Source organism: Drosophila eugracilis, unplaced genomic scaffold, assembly GCF_018153835.1.
Source record: "Drosophila eugracilis isolate 14026-0451.02 unplaced genomic scaffold, ASM1815383v1 contig_649, whole genome shotgun sequence".
Taxonomy (NCBI): Eukaryota; Metazoa; Arthropoda; class Insecta; order Diptera; family Drosophilidae; genus Drosophila; species Drosophila eugracilis.
The window spans coordinates 508,032-521,770 of record NW_024573535.1 but is presented as its reverse complement, the minus strand read 5'-3'; the positions used below and the strand labels follow the sequence as shown (position 1 = coordinate 521,770).

The 13,739-nt window shown below is 36.2% G+C and overlaps 2 protein-coding genes across 2 annotated transcripts in view; one reads left to right on the top strand and one right to left on the bottom strand.

Annotated features, from left to right (window-relative positions):
- The window catches only part of LOC108103140, a 52,111-nt gene that overhangs the window by 9,269 nt on the left and 29,103 nt on the right, over positions 1 to 13,739 (top strand). The window lies entirely within an intron of this gene.
- Positions 9,970 to 10,508, bottom strand: LOC108103141. The gene is made up of 2 exons (XM_017208513.2): positions 10,281 to 10,508; positions 9,970 to 10,204 (listed from the first exon to the last, which is right to left on the bottom strand). The coding sequence occupies exons 1-2, from the start codon at positions 10,458 to 10,460 to the stop codon at positions 10,031 to 10,033; spliced, it is 354 nt and encodes a 117-aa protein (XP_017064002.1). The 5' UTR covers positions 10,461 to 10,508; the 3' UTR covers positions 9,970 to 10,030.

The following is a 13,739-nucleotide window of genomic DNA, read 5'->3' as shown; positions in this document are numbered from 1 at the left end:
ATGAATCAGTTTAGATTTATATATAATATATAGAAGTTATAAATAAAGTAAAGTTCATTTGATCTACATTCCCAGTGATTGCAATCCACAAGAACTACAATTTTATTGGACAGACATTTGGTTCGCTTTACTTGGCTTAATGGCTCGAAAGTTGAAACAATGCATCCACTTTTGTGGCTTTAGAATATATATAACTTTTCCCCTCTTCAGCTATTCCGAAAGGGGGGACTCACTTTTCTGCTGCTCCCCCAGGTAAACTGGCACTTCTCTTCGCTTTTATTGCCCCCGGGATCATTACACCGGGCGGGGGAGGAGGGCTAGCTAAAAATTGGCAAAATATATTGAGTGCCTTGTGGAAGCATCTGCGGTCTGGTCGGATGATTTATAGACTGCACATACCTCTTTTGGGTCAAAAGGGGGGCCAGGTTGAACCAAAAAACAAAAAAAAAAAAGAGGAAGAGGAAAAAAAAATGGGAAAACAGGAAGGCAACGTGAAAGGAAGCGGCCGACAGGCAGACGGGAAAAGAGCAAACAAAAAATTGCAGTCGGGCAACAATATTTTCACTGCATCCCCAATGCAGGCAAAACAATCAACGCACTGCGGGTTAGGGGGTGTGTGTGTGTGTGTGATGGCCAACTTGGGTGTGGCCGGAAAACTAAGGCTTTAAAACTTCCAGCACTTCTAAGCTTCGAGGAATGCGAAAAATGGGATTAAAGAGTCGAAACAAAAGGGCTCGACGCCTTTTTAACATTAACTTGTGTTTTTTTTTGGATATATTGAATGGATATTTTCTTAAATTATAATTAATTTGTTAGCCATTATATAAAAGAGTAATAAATATCGAATAATATTGAATGGAAAAGTAAGCTCATGATATTTCTGTTTAATTTTGGCGTGGATATTACTTTTGTATTTTGCCAGCTGTCTGGGAATTTCACTGCAATTTTCAGGCGATTATATACATAATTCAGATGTGCACGAATGTGTTAGTGTGTGTGTGAGTGTGTGTGTGTGTGTGTGATGGCCGCGATGTGGTCCTGTTTCCGTTTCCTGTCCGCTGGCGTTTCCATTATGATTTCTATTATTCGCAAACTCGGCACAAAAATTGCGCTGAAAATGAAATGAAATAAAGATTCAGCTTAGGAGGAATAATGATGATTATGATGATGATGATTATGATGATGATGATGATTATGATGATGATGATGGTGATGTTGGAACGCTGGGACGTTGGGGACCCGCACATCTGGAGTATTTATGGGCGTGGTGTGTATATGCGAGGCCATAAAGCGCACATGGCCCCCAGGAGTAAGTGGTCAGCTTGGAAGCCCGGATCTTTGGAACCTCGGAAAGTAACGAAAGCGACGACCGAGGAGCCTGACAGGTGACGAAAGCTGAAGGATATGATGGTGGTCAGTGGGCAGTGGGTGGCCCCCTAGCCTTAACCCACTGAGCAGTGTAAATGCCACTTCAGTTATGGAGATTCACATAGGGATCTCCCAGCTTCGATGGCTGTCAATTAATGACCCATTTGGCCAGCCAAGGGTTAAGGCTGCGCTCGTTTGGTGGATGTTTCTATTTAAGGAATTGCTTCTCCTACTTTTTCCACCCATTCAACATGTACTAAGGCACACATACATACAGAAATAAAGGGTCTATGGAAGGGAATATCAAGTTGCTTATTGGCTGAGGTTTTTGTCTACCAACAAAATGTGAATTTCATAAATAAAGAACTTAATATTATTTATATATATTAGAAATATGTTTATCTGGTTTAGATTCTGATTCTTTTTGCCTAAAAATTCAAGTTAAAATTTCAATTTTTATTAAAAGATTTTCATGGAAAAAGAAACCAGTTCTTAAGTGTCTAAAAGCCAGGAAAAAGTTTATTTTAGTGCTATGATTTTCATCTTTTAGGCCTTGTTTCCTAAGAACTGTAGTACTGAGCACCAGCTAGTTGCTACTCAGCTGAATTCGCGCCCTGCCCTCTGACCTGCCTATCTGCACTCTTGAGTCGTGTGCCACAAGTGACGAAAAGTGTGCGCACTCCAAGCTTTTTTCCAGGGGCACCTCGTTTCGCCTTTGTTCGCCAGCTTCTTTCTTCTTCTTTTAACCGTGGCCAGGACACTCGTCAGCACTTGGTTGCCAGTTGTCCGCCTCCTCAACAGGACTCTTAAGGGAAAAGCGACGAAGTGAGCAGAGGCGAAGTTACCAATGAGATGATCAACTTTGTTTTTGTACAGCATTTTCTCATAAATCAACTTTGGAAATATAATTTTAAATTTATTTTCAACATTTAATTCTAAGATTTCAGCCTGAGTCTGTCTCATTTATTTGCTTAGGAAGCAAATTTGCTGGGCAAATGTTAGCATTTTATTACTTTTAAATCACCAACTCAAATGCCAAAAGTTGCTGGAGTAAAAGTTGTATTTATTATCTAAACAACATTTGGATTTCACTTACTTTGTGGCTTCTTTGATTTAAGCTGGAAAGCAGCAAAGCAGCAAAGAAACCACTGAAATTGAGGCAACTGCAATTTTGTCTGGCCTTTCTCCAATTAGAAGAATCTCAAGGCAAAATTCTCTGAGAATTTCTGTGCGCCAATGTGTGTGTGTGTGGGTAAGGGTGTGGTCCTAAATCGCCGCAGGCTCTCCACCCTCTTTTTGGAAACCAACACAGCCTAACCTCCGCCTCTGTTTGCCTTTTCCTTTCAACTCCTCGCTCTCTAATTGAATATGCATATTTAGCTGTCAGTCATTTTGATTGCGTAACAAACCGAAATGAAATGAAACATGAAGCCCCAAAGAGGCACACAGTCTGCCCAAAATCCCCCTAGCCCTGTGACCTTCAGCCATCCATCCATCCATCGGAATACCCCCAAAAACGCTTTGCATTTGAGTGGCTTGACGACAAATCATTGTCATCATCTTCAGCAGCGTCATCATCATTGGTCGAATTTCAATATTTTGGCGATGCAGTCATCAATAACCACAAGAGCACTGAGAAAAACGACAGTTAACTATGTAGATTATATTGAAAATGAAAAATAAATTGAAATTTAGCTGGAAAAAGGAATGGAAATTATGAAAATAAGCTAAATTCTCAACTTGCCTAACAGATACATGTAACAGCTACATATTTTTCTGCTCTGTGTTGTGGCTATAAAATGTTCAATAACCATAACTGAGCACTACTCTTGGCAGATGTCAATTAACTTGGATAATTGAGCATTTCTGTAGCATACATTTCGGGGCAACAGACAATTGTCAGAGTTGATAATGCATTTTAATTGCTGAAATATGGATGGATTGCCCGATGTCCGGTGCGTGTGTTAGGCGATAAGTGGAGGAGATGGATGGTTATGTAAATGCAACTCCATTTAATCAGGAAGAGATGGTGGTGGTGGTGGGGAAGGGGGAAAAACAACTAATTATGGGATAGCCAGCAGAATGGAAAACTAATTGAGGTATTAGCAGTTAATTAACTGTAAAGATAAAGAGCTCGGTAATTGCGGAGTTTGGTAATCAAAAGGATATGCATAAGGATATGATTTAAATGGATAATAAATTATTATAAGATAAGAAGAAATTTGTAGTTAAGTTTGGTTTTAATGGTAAAAATATAATCATAAAATATGAAAAATTTCCTATAAAAAATACAAATAAAATAGATGACTAAACTTGCTGGCATACAATACTCTTCCCAACAAAAACCAAACTTTTTTCAAGGTTAAAAATATCCAAACACCCCGTTAATATTATTCTTTAATTTACTCGCCCAGTAATTTGAGTTTATTTATTTAGCAAGTTTATCTGTCCAAATCTCATTGTGTCCCTGATGTCGATGTTGGTGGAGCAGCCAGCAGTTAATTGAAATGGCAATTTTCATTTGGAAATTATTATTGGAATACCCCTTTGCTTAAGCTGGCACATTGAGTTGGCTTTCCAGTTTTTGGTTGCTGTTTGCTGTAATTATAATTGCCAATTTGCAAATTCAATTGACCGCAATTATGCCGGCTACCGCCGAAAAATTGCCATGAATAATGCAACGAAAATTGAATTTCTCATTCATTCAATTAGAGTGCGGATGCCAATGCGGATGCGGACCACGAAGAATTGAAGTTTGGCAACAAAATGTAAATCCCGCCCAGGATAACCCAGGCAATCAGAAGGCATCTCTGTCCTTTGCCATGACGATTGCCAATAAAATTCTAATTTCATGCAATTAATTTAAATACACGTTGGCAGAACAACAAGCAAACCGGGTTAGCTGGCAATCTTATTACTTTATTGCCACTTGAGAGTGTTGCAAGAATGGGTAGGTTGGGTAGGTTGGCTGGAAAAGCGGGTGAAAAGTGTTCAATTTGTAAAGATCTCTTTTATCCAGCTGGTAAATGCCCACCCCCCATAAGAGACTCCTTGTAAGTAATCAACTTAAAAGATATATCCTTGTCCGAGCCCATGGGAAACCGATTATTGTTGGATTTTTGTTGGCTTTGTTTCTACCTTCGGTTATCTGTCGGATTGCATTGCCAGTTATGGGGATTTGATTAAGGTGATGGAATCTCAGGTTCTTGTTGACTAGAAAAGGTGATTAAATTACCATTCTGGGCTTGGGAATAATATTTGAGCAAGTCGTGCAAGATCAGAAGCAGATTTCCTACATTGACATAGTGGGGCCGCATATTCCCAAGATCCTTGAAGTCGGTAGACCAGCCAGAGCCGAGGAAGCAATCAAGGACAAGAAGCAGGAACTGGACAAAAAGTATCCGAAGTAGATTTCCGATATTGACAGTAAGGGGCAGCATATTTCCAAGACCCTGGAAGTCGAAAGACCAGCCAGGGCCGAGAAGCGGAAGAAGAAGTTGGAAGCTATCAAAAAGTTTGAGAGGGATCTGAAGAAGAATTACCTTAAACTTTACAAGTTGAAGAACGATAAGGTGGCTCTAAAAGCAGACAAGATGCAGGCCAAGCTAGTGGTGTTGGAGATGTTGGCAGAAGATGATACGTCGGATTCCTTCTCTACGTTCTTCAGTTTCAGTTTCAGATCTAATAACAGTAACACCTACGAAGCTGAAGAAGGCTACTGTCGGAGATCCAAAGACTGGCGTCGAGTTCGACATTAAAGAGAGCCAAGATAAGGATTAACCAGATGAAAATTATAATGGACTTGAAACCAAATGAGACAAGCCCAGCATTAAAATTCCCTTAATAAAACCTACGAGTGTTGTTTTCAATTTATACTTTCTCCTTTTCTTTTCTGATCGCATAGAGCAGTTTAGAGTTTACAAACTGAGAAAGTCGAACTAATTCAAGACAACTTGCATTTAAAGACTAAGCTTAAAACCAAGCGAATGTTGGCCCAAAATACCTTTAGCCCGTTTAAGTAGATGTAAGCGGGAAAGTCACGGGCATAACACCTTTGGGTGCCCGAGCCCTTTAATCCGGTTAGGGATGGCTACATGCACATGCATACATCATAAATAATTGAGTTATCCTTCGATGTTTTTACCCCGCTTGCTGGCTGTTTTTTTTTCTGAGTTATTTTTTGGTTCGACAACATGACAAATTTATCCTAAAGTTAATTCCCTCACTCAGAACAGAAGCCCCTGCGCCTGTGGCTGCTGACCCCTTTGCCCTGTCTCATGAACTTTGGCCTGTGAGTATGTTTGAGGGCACAAAAATAGGGCTAACAAAATGGTTAAAAAGGTTATGATTTTTTTTTAAAGCATTTAAGATATTAAGTCATGCATTTTGGTTTATTTTGATTACTTTAAAATTGGTTTTAGGAGTTGAAAAAAATAATTTAAAAATATTTTAAGAAAGGATTTTTAGATTCTGAGAAAAATTACAAACTTATAACCATAAAAATCAGTTTGGCTAAAATTATTTTAGCAAGCATTATTAAAAACTATGTTTTTTTTTAGTAAAATATAAATAATGTGAAAGAATATTTATAAAAACTACAAATTTAAAGTATATTTTTCCACCTTAAAATATTTAAAAAATATTTTATGGAAGTTTAAATACCAAGAAGTTAAAGGAACTCCCCAATTAGAGGGAGATTTACCATAATATCTCTCTAAAACCAGTAAAACTCCATTATCCCATAAAATATATAAATATATTTTACATTTTCTAGCCCTTACATGACTGTCCTTAGCTGTAATTTTGTGTGTGCCAGTTGGGCTGTTGGGTTGTTGTTCATTTTGTTGGCCATGTCCTCGGTTGGGCGCAATTCGTATACATATTGATGAATATGTATAAATAAATTTCTATTGATTTTTCATTATTTATATTTAATAATAAATAAAGCTGCCCTCTCCCACTCTTCCCTCTGCCCCTCCTCTGGCTGCTGTTTCTTTTTTCCGAAAGTGTTGACACACCTAAGTTTGAAATTGAGTCGTTGGAGCACATTGATTGAGTTGCCTTTATATATATTCCTCTTTTTTTTGGGGGATACACACGGCTTACACAAAATTTCCGCTTTGTTGCGCAGCTGAACAACATTTTAAATTCCCCCCCCCCCCACAGGATTTTCTAAGCGTTGCCAGCATTTTTCTTCTTTTTTTTGTCCAGCAGTGTGTTTGCGCTAAAAATAATTAAATTCAATTGCAATTCAGTTATCGTGCGGCAGCCACAAGCAACAACAACAACAACAACAAAAAATCTACAAAAAAAAAGAAGTAAAAATTGTGATAGAAAATTCAAAATGTCTGCCCCCTCTTCGTTTTTTTTCTTCTGTGGCGTAAAGAAAAAATATTGAAAACTTATTTATAGCCAAATACGCTACGCTGCACCTGTATACTCGTATGTCAGTGTGTATGTGTGTGTGTGTATGTTTGTGTGCTGTCAACACATCTCAGGGTGTGTGTGTGTGTGTGTATGTACACAACAGATGTTTGCTGGTGTTGGCGAGTGTGCGCCTGTGTGTGTGTGTGCATAGTCGGGTGTAAAAATGATTGAGTGTTTGAACTCAACTTTTGTGTCGTCGCCAACGTAGTCATCAGTGTCGGCTGAAAGCTGGAGTGGGAGGAGGCAAAACCACCTACCAATCACCACACAATCAACCGTCTCGAGTCCACTGTAATAAAGATGCCTTTCAGGTGATCTTAGGCAGAGGATTAAAGTGGAGTTTCTCGGGAAGTGCAGTTTGGGGTAACCGCTTTTTGGGGGAGTTTTAAAAAATGATGCCAAAATTAGACATAAAATGTAGTTTAAATTTGTACAAAATGAAATCACAAACTGATGGGGTTAACTCACTTACAATACGGTTATAAATGGCTTATCAGTTTTCTTTATAACTGTAGTTTGAGGTCACCTTTTTGAAACTTTTTAAAAAAATCACAGCTTAAAAAGGTTTCATGTATTATTACTAAAGAAATGTATCCTACTAAAGAAAGGTATCTGTTTTACACAATTTTAAAATATTCATTTTGCTAGTTAACATTACCAAAGCGCCACCTATTGTCGGAGGAAGTATGTATAAACCATGTGAGGCCTTATAACCTAAATTTCTTCATAAATAGCGAAATAATGATCCGATTTGAAAAATCTTTGGTAAATCAATAGATATTAACAGAAATAAGTTATTCAAGGTCAAACGAAGGTATTCATAATAATATTTTAGACGCCACAGTTTGTGGGCGTTAGAGTGGGCATGGACGGATGAAAACTCGTAAAATACGTATTCTTAAGCCTAACTTTCTAGCTCCGAGATTTCAACGATTTTAGTTTTTCGCAATTTGTGGGCGTTAGAGTGGGCGTGGCAGGATGTTGAAATAAACTTGCGCTGTCCCGGCACCTCAAGAATCTTCATGATTAATTTCAACTTTGTTTGTCTTATATTTCGTGAGATCTCAGCGTTCATTCGGACAGACGGGCATATGGACAGACGGACAGACAGACGGACATGGCTCATTCGTCTTCGCTATTCATCCTGATCAAGAATATATATACTTCATAGGGTCGGAAACACTTCCTTCTACCTGTTACATACTTCTCAACGAATCTAGTATACCCTTTTACTCTACGAGTAACGGGTATAAAAACAACATGTAGTACTTACATACTGTTAAGGGTTTTGGATTTTATATTCGCGAATTTATGATTCGAATTTTTGGTTCTATTAATGTAGTTTGGGGGTCACCTTTTCTGGCAGTTTATCGCAAGCACAGCTAACCGAAAAGTTTTCATATTCTATCACTAAAGACATGTAATGCATATTACTTGAAAATCATTGTTACTCGAAACCAATCAAACTAGCTATAAGATCACAAACGTAAAATTACTTTTTACTGCTAAAGGCAGTGGATTTTACATTCGCGAATATATGATTCGATTTTTTGGTTCTATTAATGTAGTTTGGGGTCACCTTTTCTGGCACAGCTAACCAAAAAGTTTTCTTATTTTATCACTTAGTCATGCAGATTACTCGAAAATCAACATACTCCTACATACTGCTAAAGGAATTGGATTTTACATTCGCGAACTTATGATTCGATTTTTTGGTTCTATTAAAGCAGTTTTAGGCCACCTTTTCGGCAATTTATCAACAACACAGTCAAAAAGTTTTCATATTTTGTAACTAAAGAAATGTGATGCAGATTACTCAAAAATCAACATACTCCTACATACTCCTTAAGGCTTTGGATTTTACATTTGAAATCTTATAACTCTATCAATGTAGTTTTGGTACCTTTTCTAGCAATTTATCAAAAACATAGAAAATCAAAACTTGAACACTTTTTATCATTACAAAAAATTATATAAAAATTATTTAAAAAAGTCATTACAAAAAGTCATTTTACATTTGTGAGATTATTGCTAGTTTTATTGGTTTTATCATTATAGTATGGGGTCATCTTTTCTTGCATGTTATCAAAGAAATATAAATTCAAACTTATGTACTTTTTATCATAAAAAATAATGTAATAAATACTACAAAAAATTCAATTACAAACTTTTATTTTAATATCATGATCTAGTTTTTGATTTATTGGTTAAACTTGCGTAATATTGCTAAAGGAATATGGAAGGAATGCTTATTCTTAAAAGAATAAGGAAACCAAAGTCAAGATATCAAGGGTTTTATCTTTAAGGAAATCTAATAAACATTCTTAAAAACTCAATCACAAACTGCTAAAGGCATACCTTTCCAAAATTGAGATATTTGTTGGCTCCATAAATTTGTTCTGGGGTCACCTTTTTCCAACCTATCAAAAACAAAGCCAAACAGGAAACATGTTCTATCTCTAAAAAAAAAAGTAATTAATAAAGAATTAAATTAAAAACTGCTAGGGGTATGTTACTTTATAATCTATAATTGTACTTTCAGGTCACCTTTTGATCAACTCATAGGTATCGCCTATCACTTATGATAAGAAACATGTTTAAGTTGAAAACCCAATTACTATATATTTATAGCTCACTATTCACTATGATTTGTTTGTTTTCATTCGTTGTTATCTCTCTAAGCAGCCTTTAAAGCGTATTTAGTCTGCGATTCCCACTCACTTTCCCTATACATATATTTTATCGCCTTTGTTGTTATCACCGTTGGTGTTCTCGATTTGTTCGGCTTTACTTTCCGCGCCAATGGAAACTCCGTCCACACGGCGACAAATTCTAGTAAATATCAATTTTTCACAATCTCATTAAATGCAATTTTGGTCTGTGATTTTATTTTTGGAAAGTGCTAGCTCACGTTTTAAGGACAGTTCTTGAGGCATGTGAAGACCATTCATGGGCACAATCTGATCTGAAGCGAAAGATCTTGAATTATTTTTTATAAATAAATATCATGGCTTTTTTATTTTGGGAATTTAATCAGGAAAAGTGGTAACAAACTAGCACTTTTTACGTCACTTCCTGCTGATCTTTATATCGCATTAAGAAGAATATATTTTTGAGTTTTTTTTAGCCACTAATTTGCCACATTTAAAAAAAAAACACACACACACAAATTTCTTTTGCTTTTTATCGGATCTCATTATTGTTTGTAGAAAGTCACAGTTTGGGAAATGTATTTTCAACGGCCCCAGATTTCGACGACATCCTTGATGCCATAGCCTCTTTCAGAAGTGAACTTAATAGTGGCTCCCTTGGAGCCAGGACCTCCGCTTGAAAGGACAGCCGTTGCGCCATGGCTCTTCTTCTTGTCGGTGATCTTAATGGCCGTAATAGTTAGAGCATTCAGATTGTCCTAATTAATAATAAATATTATAAAATAAATATTAAATGGTATATAGTAAATAGTAAAGATAGTAAATACCACTTACCGACTGCTTGAAAACGTATTTCTTGGTCTGTACAAGGCCAACGAAGAATGCCTTCGAAACGGTATCCTTGGCCAGCTTGTAGTCATTGTCCCCAATGGTGCCCCAAAGGTAGTCATTGGTGGCGAATGTTGGCAAGACGAATGCCGCAAGTGCGAATAAAATAATCGTGGTAAATTTCATTTTTGATTGCTATTTCGTTCGCAATGCGTTGGCACTTGAAACTGATTTGGAAAACAATTCGTGCCCACTTTTTATGGCAAATGCCTGGGTATCTCCAAGTACTTACTTAATTAAAAAAATGATATTACGTTGGACAACTTAATCAGTTAAGTTTCTCTATCGCTGTCTGTTCCGGTTTTCGCTTAAAAATGATTTACTTTGTCTAACTGTTCTGGTTTTTGGAATCAAAGTCTTGGTAACTAAGAGTTTATATGAGTTTTAAATGTTAAATTCAGGTCTTTGATTGATATTAGCTTTGAAAATGTGTTTTTTTATAGGAAATATTCAATATTTATGTGGTTTTTTTTGGGATTGTTTTTTGATATATATATACTCTGTTAAATAAGCGTAAAATTTATAAGTTTTAGTTTTGGTTTTTAGATAAAAATGTCTTAAATTTAAGTAAACTTTTATAATGATTTTAGTATTTTTAGTTCATTAGTTAGTTAGTTTACGAATGAACTTAATATTAATATAAATATTTGTCTTCATTAAAATTTAGATATTATTTTACTACTACAGGGTGACTCATGTAGCGTTTTCTTTCTTAACTATCGATCATTTTGACTTTAACATATCGAATGCCATTGTCAATCTGTCAGATACTTAGTAGAAGGTTTGCGGTTTAAGAAAATTGTTAAATATTGATATTTTTATAGCGACTTTAAGACGCAAATCTTCCGTGGGCCAGCCTATATTAACCTTTACTATTAATCTCTTCAATTTTTAACTTTCTACATCAACTAAAATATGCTAGTTTTCCCCCAAACCCTTAACCTTTTCTCCCAGTGCATTCTGGCTACGGTTTTAAATTGTATTTAAGGTGGCTTCGACTCCAGCGGCTTTATCTACTTTGGCTGCCACTTCTCCTTTATCTGCTGCCGCTTTTGTTGTTGTTACACAGGAAAATTACCAGCGACAAGCTTCGAACTTGGGCCAGGGAGAGGGGAGAGGGTGGGATGGCGAAGAGTATAAGGAGAGGGGGGGGTGGGGGTGGGAAAGTCTACGGGGGCAGTGTCAACAGTTTTCCCTCCGGCTGAGTGAACTGCCTTCGGGCATGTTTGTTTGTATGCACTTCAATAAAAATTTAGCATACGCTTCACTTCACTTCACTTGCCACACGCACAGACGCCACACACACACATACAGACAGGTATACATTGGAGGTCAGAAAAATAGTACTTAAAAATTTAAAAATTTAAAAATTTATAAATTTATTTAATATTTCGATTTCTTTTACTTAACCTTTGTTAAAAAAAAAAATTTTGTAATAAAAAAAAATATAAAAACAAAATATTATTTATACTAAAAAAAACTGTTTATAAAGTTAAAAAATGATTAAAAATGAATTTATAATCCTTCAAATAATTCTTTACCACTGCTATTATTTTGACCACAACTGTAAACACAAATACACACCTGTAACGCCCCCTGGCGACTGATACATGAAAACATTGCTTTGTATCATTTCCCCTTGGCGAAGCATTTTTCGATTATATGTTGCCTTTGCTTTTTGGCTCGTTTTTCAATCTAAATGTCAGCACATGTGCGTGTGTGCGTGTGTGTGTGTGTGTGTGTTAAAATGGCTGCCAGCTGTGCGTGCGTGCGTGCGTGTGGGTGAGTGCACAAGTGTGTGTTTGTGAGTGCGCGTGTCGTGGCAAATTACTCGAGTGAAGTGCGCACTTCAAGAATGAAATAGCCAGAGCAACCGACACGGCCTTCTTCCTCCCTTCCCCAAAAAACAAAACAAAACAAAACAAAACTTCATCCTGGCCAGCCTCCTTTATCCGGCCACGCCCATCAACAGGCAGGCCCAACGCCCCACCTTCACATTTGGAAAACTTGGTGAAAAGCGCGTGCATGTGTGTACGAAAGCGAATTTCCTTTCTAATTTGCTTAACGCAACTTGCTCAAGTCTCGTTACGTTATTGTTCATTCATTCAGCACCAGCCGACTGCAACTGCTTGCTCAACCTCTTGAGGAAATACAAAAAAAAAAACCAGCAAGATTTCTAAAACAAAAACACACACTTATGTGCTGGGAAATTCCCATTAAATGGAAATCAAAAGAGGAAATTGAGATAGACTGTCTAAGCAGGTGGAGAAGTTAAGTAGGAAGAGCCCAGATTTTCTTTTGATCTTTTAGGATTGTTAAGAATAATCAATAAAAATAAAGAAATTTCTTAAAAAATATTTTATTTTCTAATATAAATATTGCATATTTTAAAATCATTACCCAAGTCTTAGAACTAAAATATACAAGCATTAAAAAATAAAGAAAAGTTTTACAAATTTAAGTAAAGAATTTTAAACCTTAAAATGTAAGCTAAAAAGAAACCAATCTGAGAAAATCTAGTTCCTGCTTCTTATAAAATCCAAATCAGATACAAAGAGGCTTTCCTATTTATGTTCTTATTATTTGTTTTAATTTTATTATTTGAAAAATATTTAATAAATCAGTTGGCTGTAACTTTTCCTTCAATCAACAAGTCAGCTTAATAAATGAAAAGTCAAAAAAATCAAAAACTAACTCTAACCATTTCTTCAGGATTTTACCTTTTTGTAAGTTTTTAAAATATTTTTATTTGCCTTTCTGGGACAAACTAAACCCCTTTGACAAGAACTAGTTCTTACAACTTAAACACCCTTCCCATACCTTAATTTATTGTCATAAAAACAGCAACAGTGCTTAGTAACCCCTAGATACCCCTTAACATTCGGCTCTTAACGCATGCATATAAAAATGCGAAATGGAAACTTTGAAGTTGAAAATTAAGGAAGCATAACAACAGCAACAACAATTCATATATAAACGTAAACGAAAAAGGGGGAAAAGAAGGAAAAACAATTTAAGGACAAACTTCAGCTTAAATTATTATTTGCAGCTGTTACTTTTGTTTCCTAAATGTTAAATTATTCTTTAAGTTGTTTCTTTTTACTTTCTTTAAAAATCTTATCCAACTTGCTAATTTTAAGCTTAAGCTTAAAGTTTTTCATTATTTAAAAACTACTCAGCTTTGTTTTATTTATTTTAAGGAAACTTTCCTTGCTCTTTCATAGAGTCTTACTTCTCTTAGTCTTAAGTTCTCAAGCTATCCAACCTGTATAGTTTGATATTTGTCTACCTATTAGCTAATTGTCGAATGAACCCACTTAGTCCACACATTTAATATGCATTTTCAACCATTTTGGGCGACATCAAAGGCAACGAACTCGAAGGCCAAAGCTTATCCTGGCTGCC